Source organism: Alternaria metachromatica (genome assembly GCF_023757995.1).
Source record: "Alternaria metachromatica strain BMP 0045 chromosome Unknown scaffold_18, whole genome shotgun sequence".
NCBI classification, from domain to species: domain Eukaryota; kingdom Fungi; phylum Ascomycota; class Dothideomycetes; order Pleosporales; family Pleosporaceae; genus Alternaria; species Alternaria metachromatica.
Window position 1 is genome coordinate 737,455 of NW_026055509.1, and position 18,443 is coordinate 755,897.

Consider the following 18,443-nt stretch of genomic DNA (forward strand, 5'->3'; position numbering starts at 1 on the left):
CTGCATGAGCGAAAGGGTATAGAAGTAGGGCTACATTGCTGCGTATCACGGACGAAGTCTCTTCCACGCGGGACCCTCTGCACTGCCTGCCATGCCATGTGATGCCGCACTGCCAGTCGCAGCCTGCACCTCTCGGATACACTCGCCTTCGCATGCAAGGCGATGTGCGAGAGCAAAATACAGTCCGGAGGCGTCATGGCAGCCTCGTCCAATGATAGCGCACGTGATGTGGATTAGTTAGCTTGGAAATTGGAAAATGGTCTCGCACCAGTTCTCCGCCGCATCACCATCGCCGCCAACCCATTGCTCGCGTCTCCCCCAGCCCCGAGCCAGCTTCTCATGACCATGTTGGCTCGCTCACCACTGCGTACGGCACGCTCCGCCGCCGCCGCCGCCCGCAATGCCTCGAGCAAACCGGTACGCCTCCCGCATGGCCCAGCATCTCCCGGCAGCTGGCGCAAGCTGCATCGCCGTACTGCTGGCCCGGCTGCCATACTCGGGCCAGCCCCCGCTTCCATTGAATCATCTGGCTGACCCAGTGCGTGATACAGCGCTTCGCCTCGACATGGTCCTCCGCCGACAGCGCCGCCTCGGCCTGGAAGAACAACGCCCTGCCCGCCGGAGCGACTCTCTTCGCCGTCGGCTCGACTGCCTGGTACTGGCACCTCTACGGACGCCACGTCGATGCCATGACCCCCGCCGAAGAAGGGTGAGTGCGCCCCAGATAGCCCGGCCCGCGGCCATGTACTGACGTCGTGCCTGTACAGCCTCCACCCGACCCAATACCCGTGGGAGCACGAGAAGTGGCACAAGACCTTCGACCACGGAGCGTACGTCTTCCCCACCGCACCGCACATGCCCGCCCCCTAACCTGTCACAGTCTCCGCCGCGGCTTCCAGGTCTACCGCGAGGTCTGCGCCTCGTGCCACTCCATCTCGCGTGTGCCCTACCGCGCCGTCGTCGGCAAGTTCATGACGGTTGACGAGGCCAAGGCCCTGGCCGAGGAGAACGAATACGACACAGAGCCCAACGACCAGGGCGAAATCGAGAAGCGCCCCGGAAAGCTGTCCGACTACATGCCCGCTCCCTACAAGAACGACGAGGCCGCCCGCGCTGCCAATAACGGTGCCCTGCCTCCGGATCTGTCCCTCATGGTCAAGGCCCGCCACGGCGGCTGCAACTACATCTTCAGCTTGCTGACCGGCTACCCCGAGGAGCCGCCTGCTGGTGCCGTTGTCCAGGAAGGCCTCAACTTCAACCCCTACTTCCCCGGCACTGGAATCGCCATGGCCCGTGTTCTGTACGACGACTTGGTTGAATACGATGATGGCACCAAGGCTTCGACTTCGCAGATGGCCAAGGACGTCGTCGAGTTCCTCAACTGGACCGCCGAGCCCGAGATGGACGACCGTAAGAAGATGGGCTGGAAGGTTCTTGCCGTCACCAGTGTTCTGTTCGCCCTCAGTGTCTGGGTCAAGAGGCAAGTATTTGCAGCTCCGCCACTTTACCCACATGACTAACAGCCACGACAGGTACAAGTGGGCCCCGCTGAAGACGAGGAAGATCGTCTACCAGCCACCGCCAAACAAGAGCATTCTCGACCACGTCCCCAAGCCAAACACTTCCGGCAAGACGAACCAATAGACGGAGAGGGGGTCTGTATTTGCGCGCTTCAGGAGACCCGGTAGCGGAAGCGTGTGTTTTATATCGTGTACATTGCCAGGTGCTTTCAACAATGACATTTCTTTGCGTCGTGTCATGCAATCTCCTATTTTGGATTTACTCATCTCAGACATGTTTGTTCATCAGTCTTCGTACGAGACGCTTTTTGCCAACAAACAAGCTTTGTCTATCCCGTGCCTTGCAACCTCTGACCGTAGCTCCACTTCCCCAAAGTAATTAGGTTCGCTAACTTGGCTGAAGCCCAACGTTTTGAACAGACTGAGGCTCGGGATGTTGTCCTTGTCGATTCTGACACGGAGGTAGCTCAGAGACTTGGGCTTGTCTTTGTTGTTGGCTCCCTTCGCGTACTCGTCCAGGATGGCTGGCAGCGAGGTAGATATGTACCAGATGAACGCCTGTAGGGCTTCTTTTGCTAGCCCTTTTCCTCGTGCGTCAGGCCGGGCAATCATTATCTCCAACTCGCCCACCGCGTCCATCTCCCCAGTCTCGTGTTTGCCTTGTTCCCCTGCGCCATCGTTACAGTCCTCGGACGGGTACAAAAACAGGTTCACATCCCCAATCATACGATTGGGCGTGTCGTCTATCTTGCCAGTGACTCTAATAGGTATAGAGACATCCGACAGTGCTTGCGGTGTGTGTGGCGAAGTGCAGATGATGAAAGTCAACTTATCTGCATCCCGTCGCCACGAGGACTGCATAGCGTACTCCTCCGAAAGCGTCAGCGGCTCAGAAGCTGTAAGCGTTTGCAATTCCTACACACTAATCAGCCGTATATTAGGAGAGATAGGAGGCTGGGTAGGCCTTACCTCATCTTGCATCCATTCGTGGTATGTGGGGACATGGTGCAAGCTATAAGGCACAAGGATCAGACGAGGTGTCAAGATGGCTAGATAAAATTAGCCTCGTAGCATGGGTTCAGATCTTTTCACTACATGCCTTCGCTTTCGTTGACTCTCATGGCGCCGGCAATCAAGCAATATTTTTGTTTGGTGATCGATGTTGTTCCTGCATCGCAAATCAATCAGAGATTGCACAGGCGGTATTCAAAGCTGTAAAAGCCAACTCACTAGAATTCTTGCACTACAACAAATGCACACCTGCGTAAAATGGACGTCGAGCTGCGCTTGATATAGCTGTTATCAACCTCTGTCTGCTCAGTCCACGTTATAGGAAAGTTGATTTGGCGGCAGTGTAACACCAGCGACAAACTGCAGACTTTCGCATCGCTTAAAAATTGCCCGGCATGACGTACAATTAATTATAATATACCAGACGTGTATATTTGCTATGCAACGATAATGCACGTTTGGCATTACAAGCGTTTGATGCGAAGCGGGAAAGCGCGGCGATCCTCGGACGCGACCCGCTTCTATCATGTATCCTGCTCTTCCCGAGGTCCACCGCGACGTCGACCGCCAACGACTACGGCGCGCAACCACAACATACCAAGTTCTATGCAATAACATCCGCGATAATTTCCATGCGCTGTAATGGAGCCAACACGCGTTCTGGTAACGGGTGGCTGTGGCTTCCTGGGCACCGCCGTCGTCTCCGCACTCTTGAGCACCCGAAGATACGCCATCACCGTCATAGACGTTAACCCGCCTTCGCTCGGTAGCACCACCTTTACCAACACTGTACGCTATGTTCGTTGCGACATTCTGGACCCATCTTCCTTGTACAGCGTCTTTTCCGAAGCTCGACCTGCCGTCGTCATTCACACAGTGGGTGTGTTCCCTCTGGGGACGAAGCGCTATTCCATGAAGGGCAAAGGGGCCATCTTCAGGACAAACGTCGAGGGAACAAGGAATGTTGTCGAAGCAAGTAGGGAGTGCGGTACAAAAGCCTTTGTGTATACCAGTAGCGTGACTGTCGTGTTGGACGAGTTGGATCGCGACTTCAGGAATGTAGATGAGCATTGGCCCACGGGAGGTGTACATACGAGCTATGGACAAAGCAAGGTAACAAAGTTTTACTCTATTCACGTTCTCTTTCCTATGTGCAGAGAATACTGCCGATTCACCGTTGCTCTTCCTCCAATTTGTATGAAACCTCCCTGTACTGCTCTAGCCACGACAACGCACACTTCACCTCCGTACTGTATAACCAACTCATGCATAGCAGGCACTCGCTGAATCCCTTGTGCTCTCCGCAAATACGAATGACTTCGCCACCTGCGCCCTGCGCTCAGCACCCATCTTCGGTCGCAACGACACTGTGTGCATCCCTACGATACACTCATGCATCCCAGCCGGCCAGACACCCTTTATTCTAGGCACAGGGACCAATCTCCAGGACTTCGTCTACGTAGAAAACATAGCAGACGCCCATGTCCTCGCCGTTGGAAACTTGTTAAATTCGCAAACAGCTGCTGGAGAGGCCATCTTCATTACCAACGGCGAGCCGGTCACGGCGAGGGACCTTTGCATAGCTGTGTGGAAGGAGTTCGGCCATGTTCCAAAGTTCCACGTCCGGGTTCCAGAAGGATTGACATGGTGTCTGGGCTATTGTGCCGAATGGATTAGCTGGGTGACAGGGACGGAGGGTGTGCTTAGTCGGGGCATTGTGAGTGACGGATGTCGGGACCGCTATGTTAGTATTTCGAAGGCGAGGTTACTGCTAGGATATAAGCCTCGAGTCGGCTTGGAAGAGGGCTTAAGGATCAGCTGTCAGGTAAGCACACAGAGACTAAAGGGTGAGCGAGATTTAGAGTGTACTAACACGAGTAGGATTATAGAGCGAAATTAGAAGAGCGGAAGAGAAAATAAGCTAGATTACCGTAGTCTAGAGTAAGTTTGGGTACATTGCATAGGTTAATCGCTAGACTGTAACATACTTGTAACTTTTATAATTATTATAGCACGTCTGTGTAAGGTGTACAAGCTTGTAAAATTAAGTCTGTGTAGCGGTCACTTAGATCCTATGTTATCGCAGCAACGCTCTCTCACATATTACTAATGTCTAACGGGAGGCAGGTCCCCACTCCTTCACGTAAGCACCCTTAATACAGCCTAAGTTCATCTCAATACAAGCCTCAATTGAAGGACATCGCTTGGTTACTAATTGCATCGCCTATGTACACATTACCATTACGTTGTCTCAAAAGGCAAGGCCGGGAAACTGTCAGATAGCATCAAAGCAAAGAGCGACGCCCGAGCTGCAGACCATCAGCGAGACAAAGGCTGGCTCAGACGCTCAAACGACGGCTTAGGCCTTGCTTCAAGTTGGAGCTCCTGCTAACATTGCGTTGAAGCTTCGTGTGCACATTGTTACACTATCACACGCACTCGAAGTAGAACGCAAGTAAGTCCTGATTCCACCATAATCGATCTTCGAAAAACAAGCCGGCAACGCCATTCAAGGGACACATTAGAGAAGGCGGATGTAAGTGGACGTAAGCTTAGTAACCTTCGTTATTCCATATGCCCGGAGCAACGTGCTCCTAGCATGCTGGTTAAAATTGCTGTCACACAACTCGGTTCTACTCATTTGACCACCTAATTGACAACCTCTTCGGTCTCGTCGATAATCTCCTCTACGATTTCCTCAATCTCTTCCTGATGTCCATCATCCGCTTGACCAGGCGTCTCACCTTTGAGAGATGCCAGCTCAAGGTCGGCGCCCTCATCGCGTAGCCTCTGTGTAACTTCTTCGCGCCACCTGCGCCACTCATCCAGCATCTCGCGGCGAGCTTCCACCACAGCCTTGTTGGCGGAGCTCTTCTTCGCAATATCCTGTTCATCAAAGACCTTGGAGTAGTTGCGCAGATTCTTGCGGATCTCGGCTTGTTCCTCCTTGGAGAGGAGGGTCGGGGGCCGTGGGCGCCACAGGAGCTGCTTGAAGCCTTCGATGGCTTCTTCGCGGAGCAGCGTGCCTTTGAAGTCGTAGAGGTGGTAACCGTTCTCCATCTAGTGCGTGTCAGCAGAGACAAAAGAGCATAATAGTGATGATGATACATACGCGATGACGGAAGGCACTAGCGACTGTGGCGACATAGCGGCCAGTCGGGTCCCATTCAATGTCGGTGACGCCGTAGTGCTCGGCCGTATCCATGAGCTGCAAGTTGGCATTGACTTCCTTGTCGCCCTTTTCGGACTCCTCCTTTGGCCTGTCGAAGCTCATGTCCCAGAATTCGAGTTCGAATGACTGCTGCGACTGTAGAGCAGCGACAACGACGAATCGTCCCTTGGGCGACCAGTAGATGGCATTGCTGTTCTTCTTGTCAATGGTTCGGATGTGACGGAAGTTGCCAGGCGCGCCACCCTTGAGCTTCTCGGGAGCGAAGAAAGAGACGGCAGTCTTGGGGCCAACAGCGGCGCCCTGGATGACTTCGCCAGTGGTAATGAGCACGAAGCGGTTGCCCTTGGGCTCCCAGGCGAAATTGATGACAGTGTCCTTGATGGAGTCAACGACCTCAACAGGCACACCCTTTTCGCGGACACGGAAGATTTCCAAGTTGGTGGCGAGAGACTTTTTGGACTTGGAGTGGCGGTCGACCTTGACGCAGACGTAGGCAGCTTCCGACTGCCAGTGAAGCTTGGCGTCTGACACGTTGAAGAGGTTTCGGGTGCGCACAATCTCCTTCGACGGGACGGACATGAGGCCGACCTTGGCGGGGTTGCTCCCGAGCTCGGGGGTCCAGTAGCAGAAGAGCTGCTCGTACGTCTTGATGCCTTCTCTGCGGGGCGTTGCGGGGGCCCACTCAAAGTCCATGACGCCCTCGATCTTGACGGAAGTCTTGTCGAGCAAGTTCATGCGCGGCAGCTCGTAGATGGAGATGGACTGGCCCTGGGTCATGCGTGCAACATACTTGTCGTCAGAGGACCACTTGAACGTCGGCCATTGCAGCTTCTTCTTGACCGGGTTGCCCTCGGCATCGATGCCGCCAGGGACGTCAATGGTAGCAAAGGAGCGCAGAGGCTTGCCCGTGGCAATGTCCCAGATGATGTAGTTCTTGCCGTCCTCCTCGAGCGAGAGCGATGGGACGGGGTGGTTCTCGTCGACCTGGAGGGGGCGGTGGGACCAGGTGGTGAGGTACTTTTCGCTGGGGGAGAAGTCGACGAGGTTGACGCCGGGATGGGCGAAGCGCTTCTGGCGGCTCCAGGCCTTGCCGCCCCACAGCTGGACACCTTGGGCGTGCATGGAGGTGAGGTAGGTTCCCTGGGGCGACCACTGGATGAAGGACTCGGTCCAGTTCTCGCGGTCGACCACCTGCTCGGGCTGGTCCTCCTTGTCGTTCCAGAAGACGCCGACCTTGTCCTGGCGGTACATGGCCATTTGGTCGCGGCTGTCGGGGTCGCCGAGCCACCAGCGCAGGTGCTCCTTGTGCTCAAACGGAGGGATCTCGGGGGCGTGGTACTCGTCGTCGATGCGGCCCTCCTTGCCGTAGCGGTCGATGTCGGTGAGCTTGTTGACGGCCATGGTGTGCCTCTTGTCGAGGGCAGTCCCGTTGAGCTGCTTGACCGCCGCGACGGCCTCGGCGGGCGCGCTGTATTCGACAAAGGCATATCCCTCCGTCTTGCCCGCCTCGCCGACGGGCATGTGCACGCCGTCGTCCTTGACCTTGCCCACGCTGTTGAGCTTCCTCAGCACAAACTTGACGAGCTTGGCCTTGCTGTCCTCGGGCACCACGGGCAGCCCGTCGATGACGACAAAGGCGTCGAGCCCCTCGTCGAGCCGTACCTGGAACTGATCTTCGATGTCGGTAAAGTCGATCTGGCTCTCGTCGAATTCGTCGTCGCCGTCCATGGGCAGGTTCGAGTATGCCGAGGCCATGGTTGCGGTGATGGTTGCGGTGATGGTTGCGGTGATGGTTGCGGTGATGGTTGCAGTCGTAGTTACAATACAGCGGCGGGGTGCGGTTTGGATAACTTTGCGACCCAGGTAATTTTGGTGCGCGCTAGCCCTCGAGTGGGGTCCACGGGCCCGTTAGCTCCATGCGAGGTCCGCGCCAACACTTCACCACAGTCACGCCCGTCTGGCTCGCAGGCTGGCCACGTCGTGAATTACTCATTACACTACAGTACACACACAACACGCCCAAACAAAACCAGTTGCCGCCCGCGAAACATGGTCTATCCAACACAACCGCAATGCGCCTGATCCAACGTGCACTAGATTGCCCCCATCCGTCTCGTCACATGCACCAGGACACCCTCAGCCCGTTGACGCCCATCGCACCAGGCCGCACGCCGCCCAGGGAAGGTAGACACTACAGCAAGACACAACATGTAAGCATCGGCTAGCTCTACGAGCCGCGCTTACCTTCACTCAAGTCGACGTTCGGAGTCTTGACCAACCTTCCGCTCGCCGAGACTCGCTTTTGCAGCCGCGCATCCCGTTCGCGCGCTCGTTCCGACGGAGAGCTGCCGTTGCCCGCCATGATGGGCGGCAAAGACGGAGCTTTCTCTGCGCTGGGTGCGGCCTGACTGCCCACCATGGGTGCCGGCCGCTTGCCAGCACGCTGCTCTGCCTTGAAGTCAAGATAGCTTCGTGCCGAGTGGCCGAGGGGAATGGGCGCTGGCAGCATTGGCAGCTCGGCCCCGTTTTGCAGCAGCAGCTCCGCTACGGGGAACGCTTTGCGGCTAGGCTGCGCTGTGCCTGGGCGAGCCGCTGAGCTTGGCGAGCTTGCTGGTGATGCCGTCGCTGAAGGAGATGCTGGGTCGGCGGCTGCAAGCGCTAGAAACACGGCGTGTGTGCCTCGTGATCGGTCGCGTGCGTTTGCATTTGCCCTCAGAGCTAGAGCGTAGAGCACGTTCTGAATGTCGTTCTTCTTAACCGACGCTAGAAGCGTCTCCTCTGGATTTGCGTAGTGTGACATGTTCGGTGTTATGGGTGCTACGTAGGTCCGATCGGCGTACTTTGAAGTAATGAAATGCAGCCTTTGCTCTCTTGTCGACATTGGCCCCGGCTTCAGCCCGGGTTCCAGTCTTGCTTCCCAGATGGAATTGCTGACGCGGTTGCCGATCTTGAGCAGTATCTCGATGATATCGGGAGTGAAGGACGTGACATCCAGAGTCAAAGAACGCACCTTTGTAATGTGGGTGCCGAGTGACCGATGTATGCCACTGCATTCGATACAAATGATGATGCCGAGGTTGATGGAAACCCAGTCCACCTTGATCTCCGTACCGCAATCTGCGCACATTTTGTTGCTGGAATCCGCGTCTCTTACCTGCTTAAGCAGCTTACCTTCATCGCCAAACGCCTCCTCTCGCCGGTATCCGCCAGGTCGATCACCTACTGTGGCATGCCGCGCCGGTGCCTTGGAGCCGTACGTGTTTCGATGACTTGACATTGATGGACTCTTACCCGTGAGCACTGATGCAATATCTCGGTGCGTCTGTCCAGGCAGCGAGTCTGTTGATGGCCGATCCGATTTTCCTGTCGCCTCAACAGCTGTCTGCAAAGCATTGTTGACTGCACTGATCCACGACTTCATGTCTTCTTCATTGGTTGCCTGGTACACTCGCGTGTATTGGGGGGTGATGACTTCGAAGCAAAACCGGCGATCTGCGTTGCGCGCTTCCCTTACTGAGGCCATGCGGAGGTCGATTGGTTCCATGTGCAGCTCTAGACTCTGCTTCCAGTTGGTGTACTCTGAAAGCCTCCCCTGATCAAGGACGATCCAGAACCTGGATAATGTCAGCAGGCTTCCGACTGAAAGAGGCTATACCTACTTATGCCAGGCTTGCTTGTTCAAGCCCTTGGGATCCACATGGCTTCCGGGCCTGCTGAGGGCCCACAGAAGACCTTCCTTGCGGTGCGCACCCGAACCAGCTTCGGCCATTGCAGCGGGGTCCTTTTCTTCGAGATCTCTGATTCCCTTGAACTTGTCCGGCTGCGGGGCCGCCATGGCCAGGCTCGCCTTGGTAGCCTCGGGGCTCTGCGGTAACGCTATGGAGGAGGGAATGCTTGTAGATGAGATAGTCTGGGGCGGCATGACTGTGCTTTGAAACATGGGTACAAGACTGCCCTTGCGGCCAGGAGGCGGCTCTGGATCTGACCTCGACGTTGTTTTCGGCACACTGCCTGTTGATGCTGCGGGAGATGTGAGGGAGGGCACGGGTACCTCATCGAAAGTCTTTTTAATCGTCTCCAGCGCTCGTCTTTTCTCCTCGCGCTCGGTCCTCTGGATCTGAAACTCCTTGTCTGCCTCTTTGACCTCGCAGCTCAGGGCCTCTAGGTGCGGCAGCATGGTCTCAATCTTCTTCGCCGTCTCAAGATAGCGTTTGGCTTGGGCATCGGCATATTGCGTAAGGTGGGAGAGCACCTCCTGGTCTTTCCGACCTCCATGCAGGTCCTGCATAAATGAGGAGTAGTCGAAGCGCTTCAGCTCAAAGTTGCGCCTCTTGGCTTGGTATTTTGAGTCGGTCTCGGCGCGCTTCTTCTCCTTCAGTGAGTCTTGCCGTTGGCCGAGATATCGTCCTAGGTATTGATAGTAGTCTTTGCTCTCCTCCTCAAAGTCCTTGCGTTTCGTCTCGGCCTGCTTGATGTCGATATTGTAAAGCTTGTATATGGGATCAATGATGAGTTTTTGGATGTTTGTGGAATTGGACTTTTCGTAGCCCAGAATCTCCTTGGCAATCTTGTCAAAGTAGTGGTCAATGGCCGGCTGCACTGCGTTTGCATTGGACGACGAGGCCTCTCTGAGCGCGTCCATGAGGTCGGCCATGGCATTGTTGCATGCGACCTGGGCCTCCATGGCGGACTCGGCGCGTTTGAGGACCTTTTTCCACCTGGTGCGCATGTTGCCCGTCTTCTGCTCGAGTGACTTCATCGTGGCGCGAAACAGCGGCCCATCGTCGGTCTGACTGAGGTCTTCACCGGGGCGTGAGACGTCGAGCTTGACTGAGGCGGTGCCGCTCGCCAGTGTGGTGGTGTGGCTCGGTACGAGGCCCAGGCTGTGCTCGGGGATGGGTTCGCAGATGGGCGATCGCGGAGGTATCGCGTCCCACTCGCGGTCTTCGCCTGCCGAGTCGCTGACGCGAGACTCTATCGACTGGGCCGAGGGGACGCGCAGGCGGGGAGGGACGCCGAGTTCGAGGCGCGGCGAGGGCGACTTTGGGCTCTGCAGCTGGCGCGGCGTGTCTGTTGTAGTCAGCGGATGTTGGGGGCAGGGCGGGGGACGGTACGGACTCTGGACCCAGACGGTGAAGCTCGCCAGCGTCTCGAGGCGGTGGGCGCGCTGGTCATACTCGACGAACTGGAGGGGGTCAGCAGTTGCGGCGACGGAGTGGCAGACGAGGCGGGCTACACACACTGCAGCTGGTGCGCCAGCCGCCGGGGCGCGACTCGGGGGCGCGGGGCGGAGTCCATTTCCACGACCACTGGAACTGGACCGACGAGTGGCCGGCGGTGGAGTAGTCGCCGACCAGCTCGACCTGGGGGTTCTTGTGGAGGTTGGGGTTGGCGTGGAACTCGCGCGTGACGAGATTGTCGAGGTCGCGCTCGCTCGAGGCAAAGACAAACGTCAGGCCATGGATGTGGGTGTCGACGAGGCCCGTGGGGGCGCCGTGGGCCGTCGGTGGAGGCGTGTAGGTGGCGGGGACGGCGAGGTGCTGGCGCAGGACAAAGGTGAAGTGGAAGAGCAGCTCGTCGTCGCTGGGCAGGCGCAGCAGGAAGGCGGGCGGGCCATCGGCGTAGGGCAGCGCGTCGGGGTCCTGGACGAAGTCGATGAGGGTGTCGTCGCCCGGCTCGCGCTTGGCGGCATAGCGGGCGGCGGGGAAGGCGTTGGGCGAGACGTGGAGTAGCGTGCGGTTGCGGGCGTTGGTGATGGTGAGGGCGGCGACGGAGACTGCACGCGAGGGTTAGCAGGGCGAGCGGGCGAGCGGGCGAGCTGGATCGAGGCGGCGGCTTACATCGAGTCTGGTCGCGCAGATAGAGGGCGCCTGCGTCGCCGGCCTTGCTGTTGACTGCGCCCATGCCCGCTGGCAGCAGCCCGTCGAGGCGGACGAGGGGAGGCGGGATGGATAGGCGGTCGGCGGTCGGCGCGATGCGCGGTGCGCTATGCGGTATGCGATATGCGGTATGCGATATGCGATATGCGATATGCGATGTACGATATGCCGTGATCTGTCGCAGTAGCAGCATTGGCGCCGTGGCTACTCCCGCGCGCTAGCGGCGGGCATGGGCGCACGTCCGCCGTCGTCGTCGCAGCAATTTCCCTTCACTCTGCACCCCCGCTGCTGCTTCCTCGACGCCCACCATGCTTCTCCCCACGCTGCGTCACGCCCTGCGCCAGCCGCTCGCCAGCCCGCGTGCCGTCCAGCGCCGCTGGGCGCAGGTGCACGACGTCCGCTTCCTCGCCACGCACGACTCGCAAGAGCGCATCCTCGCCAAGTACCGGGACAAGCTCGAGCACAAGGCGCGCCAACAGGGCCTCAAGGACCTCGACGAGCTCAAGGAGCAGTACAAGGACAAGATCGAGGAGCTGCGCAAGCAGGCCATAGTGCCCGGCGCAACCGCGCCCCTGACGCCGCCGCCCGAGACTCCCTGGCCCTCACCTCCGCCGCCGCCGCCCGCTGCGCCAGGCTCTCCTACGGCCCCGCCGCCGGGCGTCAAGACGCTCAACTCGTTCCTCGACCTCGCCAAAGTCCAGGCGCTCCCCAGCAAGGAAGTCCAGGCCCTGTGGCGCCTACGCCACGCTGCCAACCCGCAGAGCATCCACTTCGCTGTCCCCGCCACCACCTTCTCCCAGCTCCTTCGCAGCGCCAAACAGCACCCCTCGTTCGTCCTCCCTGTCCCCCGCGAGATACCCGCCGACGCCCCATCGGCCTCGCAGCAGCCGCCTCAGACGCAGCAAGCCGCCGAGCTGCACTATCTCCAGTTCTCCCACCCGCACGTCGATACCACCACGCTCATGTTCACGACACTGGCAGAGTTCAAGCTCAGGGGCGAGTTCGCCAGTCCCCACACCACCGTCACCTTCCACCACGAGCTCGCCGAGACCCACAACTTGGTCCTGGGCCAGGGCTTGGTCACTGAGAACAGGGGCGTATCCGTCGACGACGCCAGATGGCTCGTCATGTGCATGCAGAAGTTCTACGTGCAGACGGAAGAGGGCAAGGGCCGCAGCCAGCTTCTCGACATGTTCACCCGCGGAGACAGCGCATTCCAGGTAGAGCGACTGATAGATGAGGCCGAGAAGATATTGTGATTGTACACGCCACCCGTCTACCCCCTCAGCGGGAGCACATGCTGCACTAGACACGTCTGCCTACAAAGCGGGCATTCGGGCTTCTCCCGCGCCCAGTCCCCGATACACGTCCAACAGAAGACATGACCACACGTCGTCACACTCGGATCCTTCATCTCTTCCAGGCACAGCGTACATTTCCGATTGCCGCCGCCAATCCATCCCATTGTTTCCTCCCCCTCCAGCTCGTATCTTGCCTTGTCCAACGCTGGTGTCTGTGTCCACTTTTGCACGTCGGACGGCGCCGCTATGGGCACCGCCGACGCTGCGTCGAATAGTAGCGCGTTGTTGGCGCTGTAAGCATTGGGATCCAGAGACACTTCTGCGCCGCCACCGACAATGGCCGACGTGCCTTGCGGGTGGCCGCCACCCACTGCCGCTGTCGAAGAGGTGACAGTATTGTGCACGTGTAGGTAAGCCTGTACAGCCATCTGTAGGACTAGCAATACGCCCAGGACTTCGTAGCCTGCGCGATTGTCGCCCTCGGTCACCTGGCGCGTGAAGATGTACCGGAGCCCCCATATCCGTTTTGAGAGGTGGTAGTAGCTCCCGGAGAAGTAAAACGTTGCCAACGAGAGAGCGTACACGGGTGATGGCGATGTAATGGTGTCGAGGTTTCGGAGTAGGTAGTTTTGTACGCGCATGCCCAACGGTCGCCCTATCTGTGTCTTGCTCCCACTCTGCTGTGCCTGTTGTCGTGCATGCCACCGCAAATTCGCCTCGAGCTTTGCGCGCACTCGCCGCCTCAAGGCCGGCAATGCCCTCCCGAGCACATATGGCCCCAAGATGCAGCCGAGTATGTATCCAGCTCTGCGGCCCAGCGCCGGCAGGCGTCCGCTTTCGCTTTCCACCTGGACAATGTCTGTGTATTCCTCGCCCAGGGTCCGGTTCCCTATCAGCGTCGTCAGACCGAGGTAAAGGACTTCTCCGGCTACACGCGTCTCGGACGCATACGTATGCGACGTGCGCGCGCCATAGAGCTTGCGCAACAGCGTCGAGAGCTGATCGAGAAGCACGCCGGAGAAGTAGGCGTCTTTCTGGTGCGAGCGAATGATGTCGGGAGAGGCGGCAAAGGGGTAGGCGTAGCGCGTAGAAGACGACATGCTTGTGTCGCGTACAAGAGTGACGGTGGCCGCTGTGTTGTGTTGTTGCATGTCGCAGCTCAGCCACGACCTCGGCTGAACCCTGGAGACATCGCGTCACGTGACTCGCTCCGGCGGCTTATAGAACTCCGGTCGCGTTCTGCATGTTACATCTAATGTATACACCAACTTACACCCTAGTCTGCTATGTTACCGTAGAAGCCTGTTAAGGCCTTGATCATCAATCTGCTTCAGACCTCGGGAGCAAGGTTCTAGCGGACCATTGCAGTGTGGCGCGATCAATTCGCGTCATGTCTAATCCTTGGAGCGTCTCGGAGTTCACCTGGGCGTCATGGGAACCTGGAACTAGTACTTGAAGATGAGGAGCATGCCGCGGTGGGACGATCTTGTTGGTGTGCAGTGTGGCAAACTTACAATGTTGACGAGTTCACCGCGACGAGCTTTGTTGCCCCACGAACCACATTATCCTGCGACGATATCATCAGATCTGAAACAAGCAAGGGAGGTAAGTCAATATACGTAAGCAGATCAACACACGGGTCTGTCCGAGACGCACTCCTCTTTCAACTGGCCCTGTGGATGGAATTCGAAACGTCTGATGCAGGCACATGGATACGGTGCAGATGAGGCATTGGGACATGGCAACATGCCTGGTCTTCTGACGACCAACTAAGAGATTGAAGCCCATATCTACATTCAACCCATTCGTTACATCATGTCATCTTATTTCGACTTTCTTGTTCCTCCATCCAATCCGTTCCTTGTATTCAGTGACCAGGTCTGCAGCGCCCTCAAGATCTTCTTCAGGAAGCCAATCATGGCTGTCTTCGTATCCCTCCCACTTGACGAGGTAGTAGTTCTTCTCGTGCTCGTGAAAATGCGCCACGATGGCCTCTACAGCAAACTCTTCCGTTGCATCCGCTTCTGCATCGTCTTCGTTGTTGTGTTCGAGCGACTGTTGTCCCGGATACAATGTGCGCATAGATGTTATTCGGCTGCCGACGTATCCGTCCGATTCAAATTGCGGCGAAGCGGGTTGTGGGGGTATTATGTCGTCTTGGTCTGATGCAGCAAGCGCTGAATAATTAGAGGAAGACGCTGTCTGCAGAAGGACGTCCGCCACTCTGGAATCCAATGGAGCTGGGGAGCCAGAGTCTCGCGCGGAAAATGGAGCTGCCGTTGGAGCTTCTTGGAGCACGTTATCAGCAGACGGTGAAAAAGCGGGTATGATGGGGTGAAGTTGACATGGAAGAGTGCTCTCGATCCCGGATGGGCTAGAGGACGGACGATCTTTACTGCTGCCCGCATTCCCAACCTCGATTGCGAGCGATGGTAAGTCGCCTCTTGTAGATCTTGCATCATTGTCGCTGAGCGCTAAGTAGTCCACATCTTCTGGTTCGGAAGGTTCGGAAACTTCTGAAAGTTCCCGTCGAGGGACAGAGATGGATACTCTCCTGGGTATTGGTGATACCGAAAGAGCGCTGTTGGCGACAAAAGCCGAGCGTGTGGTGTTGGGCGATGTCTGCGTGGGTTGTCCGACGTGTTCGGTCGTGCGATCGAACACCATAGGTTCGCTGTCTACCAGCTGCTCGTGCATGTCGTTCTTGAGCTGTCGGGAGCTTACGACGAGGCCTCTTGTTGGCTCTACACCTCTCGCCCTTCCCCTGCATTTTCCGCGTGTGGCTCTCGGTCGACCCCGTGAACGTGGGGTCGGCTCTACAGAGAAGGCGAGCGCGCTGAGCATGCGGCTCCCTTTGCTGGCGTTTGGCCCTTTGGCATTCTTTCGCAGTTGGCGACGCGCCAGGTCTTCGGCCTCGGTGCGCATAGCAATGGCCTCTGCCTCTGCCTCGAGCCTGAACTGCTCAGTTTCATATCGTTCCAGTTCAGCTGGAGAAACGAACTGCAGTATGCGTTGCAGGTCCACATCCTCAAGCTGTGTAAGGGCAATACCGTCCCGTGCACTCCCCGGTCCGCCCGTATATGTGACCTCTACGGTGTATAGCTCCCGCTTGAAGCGGTCCTCGGTCTGTCGGCGATGGAGTATTCGCGTTCGTGCGTTCGACATAGGGCAGACGTTAGGTAGTCGTGCGGTGACAGTGGCAGGCTCCTTGCGAATGCGCCATAACTGGTCGTACACCTCGGCGCCAGGCGTGTATGCTTCCCACTCCCACTGCGCATATTTTAGTAGTGTTTGGTTGTGGCGATTGTCTCACGATTGTCTCGCGATTTGGCGGTAGCTTACTATTCGTGTCTTGCCTCTGCCTCGTCCTCTGCCACCTCTAGCGCTGCGACCGCCTCTGCGCCCCCTGCCCGACATGCCTATTCTGCAGATGGGTCTGAAGCGATGCACCGAAGGCCCAGTTCCCCGCAAAGGCAGTAATTGAAGCCACAAGTGTCCGCGTCCGTCATGATGAGAGTTGGGCGGTTGGCATGTGGCGCGATTGAGCGGATCCGTGCTCAGGTGGTTCCTGGATTCTCCCGGGCTTATGTCAGCCACCAAGCTATACCGATTTGGGGTTTCGTACCATCTGGGAACCACACGCGCAGCTCTGATCGTTGGGCTCACACAGCGGAAACTCTACTGAACCGTTCAAATAGCTCGAATCAGTTTACCTAGAATGCTGAGCAATGATTTTGGCATCAGCCACATCGGCCGTAACTCAAGACCTCGGGAGTGAAGCTTATCTAGGTAGGTAACTACATAGGTAGGTAGCGTTCACTGGAGACGGAACCGTCGAATCATCTCACTGCAAATGAACCAGCGTCACTTTAGCGTACATCCGTCAGCAACCCACAGCAAGCACTAAGTGTCAGGGCCTCAGGAAATATAAGCAGTGAAAATGTCCAGTAGGTAATCAATCATAGCGCCCAACATGTCTCATTCCACACTTGGATGTCAGATCGCCCCACGATATCATCACGAATACGATTTCAGCTCATCTAGCGAGTCCGAGCTGGGAATACAAGCTTCCGCCGCCGCCAGCTCTACTCCTCTGGAGCAGCAGACCACGGGTGTCAAGACTGAGACAGTGCATAGCACCACCGCCGCTCCCAATAGGCTAACAACGCTGCAGCGTGGCCGCACAAAGAGTAGCCGCAGGATCGTGCAAGAACAGGCGCCTGTCGGGTTCTTTCACTCGTCCATGGCCGGTGTCAGGCTACACGTGATCAGGCTCTGGCTTCGTACAAATCTCATTCTCGCCATTGCCATCATGGCCTTTCTTTGCCTTTTCTGGGGTGCACTGTTTCGTCAAAATGCAAACGTGGGGGGTCTGAACATCTCCGTTGTAGACTTCGATGGCCAGCCACCGTTTACCGGGGTCGCACCCTTCGTGGGTCCGTTTGTCACTCGCACTGTTCGCAGCATTATGGAGGAAGATGGAGTGGTGCCTGGCTACACCTTTGCGTCTCCCGAAGACTTCAACAACAACTCGCTGAACGTACGCAACGAAGTTTACGACTTCCATGCCTGGGCGGCCGTCATCATCAATTCCAACGCCACAGCAATGCTCGATGCCGCAGTGAAACTGGGGAACGCGAGCTACGATCCCTTGGGTGCCTGCCAGATCATCTATAATTCGGCGCGCGATCAAATTACCACCTCGACTTACATTGTACCCAGTATTAACACCCTCCAGAAGCGCGTAGTCACCGAATTTGGCCGCGCGTGGATCGCACATCTTCTCCAGAACAACGTTTCAGTTACGGACATGCGCCTAGACATCGCACCCCAAGCTCTCTCTCCCGGCATTGAGTTCACCGTCAACGACTTGCGCCCCTTTGGACCGCCTATTGCTACACCCGCGGTTAGCATTGGCCTTATATACCTGAGTGAGCAATGTTCCTGTACGAACCGCATGTGACATATACTAATATCTTACACCGCTATCTAGTCATCATCTCCTTTCTTAGCTTTACGTTCTTCCTACCTATCCATCTGAAGTACCTCTCGCCCAAAGGTCATCCACCGCTGCACTTCTATCAGCTTATCGTGTGGCGCTACATCGCGACGGTCGCATCTTACTTCTTTCTCTCTCTCGTCTACTCCTTTGTCAGCCTCGCCTACCTTATGCCCATGGACCGTCCTACTGCCTCCCACAATCAGCCTGCCGGTAACCCTAACGCGTATGGCAGAGGTACCTTCTTGGTATACTGGATGGGCAATTGGATCGGAATGATTGCTTTTGGCCTTGCGAGCGAGAATATGGCCATGCTGCTGGGCTCCCCTTGGACGGCGTTGTGGCTCATTTTCTGGGTCATCAGCAATGTCGCCACTGGGTTTTATGCCCTCGAGCTTGCACCGAGCTTTTATCGCTGGGGCTATGGTTGGCCGATGCACAATATCGTCGAGCTCACACGGTCAATCCTGTTCGATCTGCATCCACGAGTTGGCTTGAACTTTGGAATCTTATCTGCCTGGGCTGTGGTAGACTCAATCTTCTTCCCGCTTTGCTGTTATT

At 57.0% G+C, this 18,443-nt stretch overlaps 8 protein-coding genes across 8 annotated transcripts; 3 read left to right on the top strand and 5 right to left on the bottom strand.

Annotated features, from left to right (window-relative positions):
• Nucleotides 1-339: 339 nt before the first annotated feature.
• CYT1 (cytochrome c1) lies at nucleotides 340-1,644 on the top strand (the record flags this gene model as incomplete). The annotated part of the gene is made up of 5 exons (XM_049334388.1): nucleotides 340-417; nucleotides 552-709; nucleotides 768-830; nucleotides 881-1,484; nucleotides 1,540-1,644. The coding sequence occupies 5 exons, from the start codon at nucleotides 340-342 to the stop codon at nucleotides 1,642-1,644; spliced, it is 1,008 nt and encodes a 335-aa protein (XP_049186730.1).
• A 161-nt stretch (nucleotides 1,645-1,805) lies between these two features.
• On the bottom strand, nucleotides 1,806-2,494 carry J4E83_007485 (uncharacterized protein; the record flags this gene model as incomplete). Its single annotated transcript, XM_049334389.1, has 2 exons — nucleotides 1,806-2,280; nucleotides 2,490-2,494. 2 exons carry the CDS (start codon nucleotides 2,492-2,494, stop codon nucleotides 1,806-1,808), a joined length of 480 nt encoding a protein of 159 aa, XP_049186731.1.
• A 2,686-nt stretch (nucleotides 2,495-5,180) lies between these two features.
• PRT1 (Translation initiation factor 3 subunit b) lies at nucleotides 5,181-7,458 on the bottom strand (the record flags this gene model as incomplete). Its single annotated transcript, XM_049334390.1, has 2 exons — nucleotides 5,181-5,591; nucleotides 5,644-7,458. The coding sequence occupies 2 exons, from the start codon at nucleotides 7,456-7,458 to the stop codon at nucleotides 5,181-5,183; spliced, it is 2,226 nt and encodes a 741-aa protein (XP_049186732.1).
• A 472-nt stretch (nucleotides 7,459-7,930) lies between these two features.
• J4E83_007487 (uncharacterized protein) lies at nucleotides 7,931-11,607 on the bottom strand (the record flags this gene model as incomplete). The annotated part of the gene is made up of 5 exons (XM_049334391.1): nucleotides 7,931-9,317; nucleotides 9,363-10,773; nucleotides 10,822-10,888; nucleotides 10,944-11,479; nucleotides 11,544-11,607. The coding sequence occupies 5 exons, from the start codon at nucleotides 11,605-11,607 to the stop codon at nucleotides 7,931-7,933; spliced, it is 3,465 nt and encodes a 1,154-aa protein (XP_049186733.1).
• A 283-nt stretch (nucleotides 11,608-11,890) lies between these two features.
• J4E83_007488 (uncharacterized protein) lies at nucleotides 11,891-12,841 on the top strand (the record flags this gene model as incomplete). Its single annotated transcript, XM_049334392.1, has 1 exon — nucleotides 11,891-12,841. One exon carries the CDS (start codon nucleotides 11,891-11,893, stop codon nucleotides 12,839-12,841), a length of 951 nt encoding a protein of 316 aa, XP_049186734.1.
• A 17-nt stretch (nucleotides 12,842-12,858) lies between these two features.
• On the bottom strand, nucleotides 12,859-13,983 carry J4E83_007489 (uncharacterized protein; the record flags this gene model as incomplete). The annotated part of the gene is made up of 1 exon (XM_049334393.1): nucleotides 12,859-13,983. One exon carries the CDS (start codon nucleotides 13,981-13,983, stop codon nucleotides 12,859-12,861), a length of 1,125 nt encoding a protein of 374 aa, XP_049186735.1.
• Nucleotides 13,984-14,701: 718 nt separating this feature from the next.
• J4E83_007490 (uncharacterized protein) lies at nucleotides 14,702-16,048 on the bottom strand (the record flags this gene model as incomplete). The annotated part of the gene is made up of 1 exon (XM_049334394.1): nucleotides 14,702-16,048. The coding sequence occupies one exon, from the start codon at nucleotides 16,046-16,048 to the stop codon at nucleotides 14,702-14,704; it is 1,347 nt and encodes a 448-aa protein (XP_049186736.1).
• Nucleotides 16,049-17,195: 1,147 nt separating this feature from the next.
• J4E83_007491 (uncharacterized protein) lies at nucleotides 17,196-17,814 on the top strand (the record flags this gene model as incomplete). The annotated part of the gene is made up of 1 exon (XM_049334395.1): nucleotides 17,196-17,814. A coding segment is annotated over one exon (619 nt), but the record flags the coding sequence as incomplete, so codon positions are not given.
• Nucleotides 17,815-18,443: the final 629 nt, after the last annotated feature.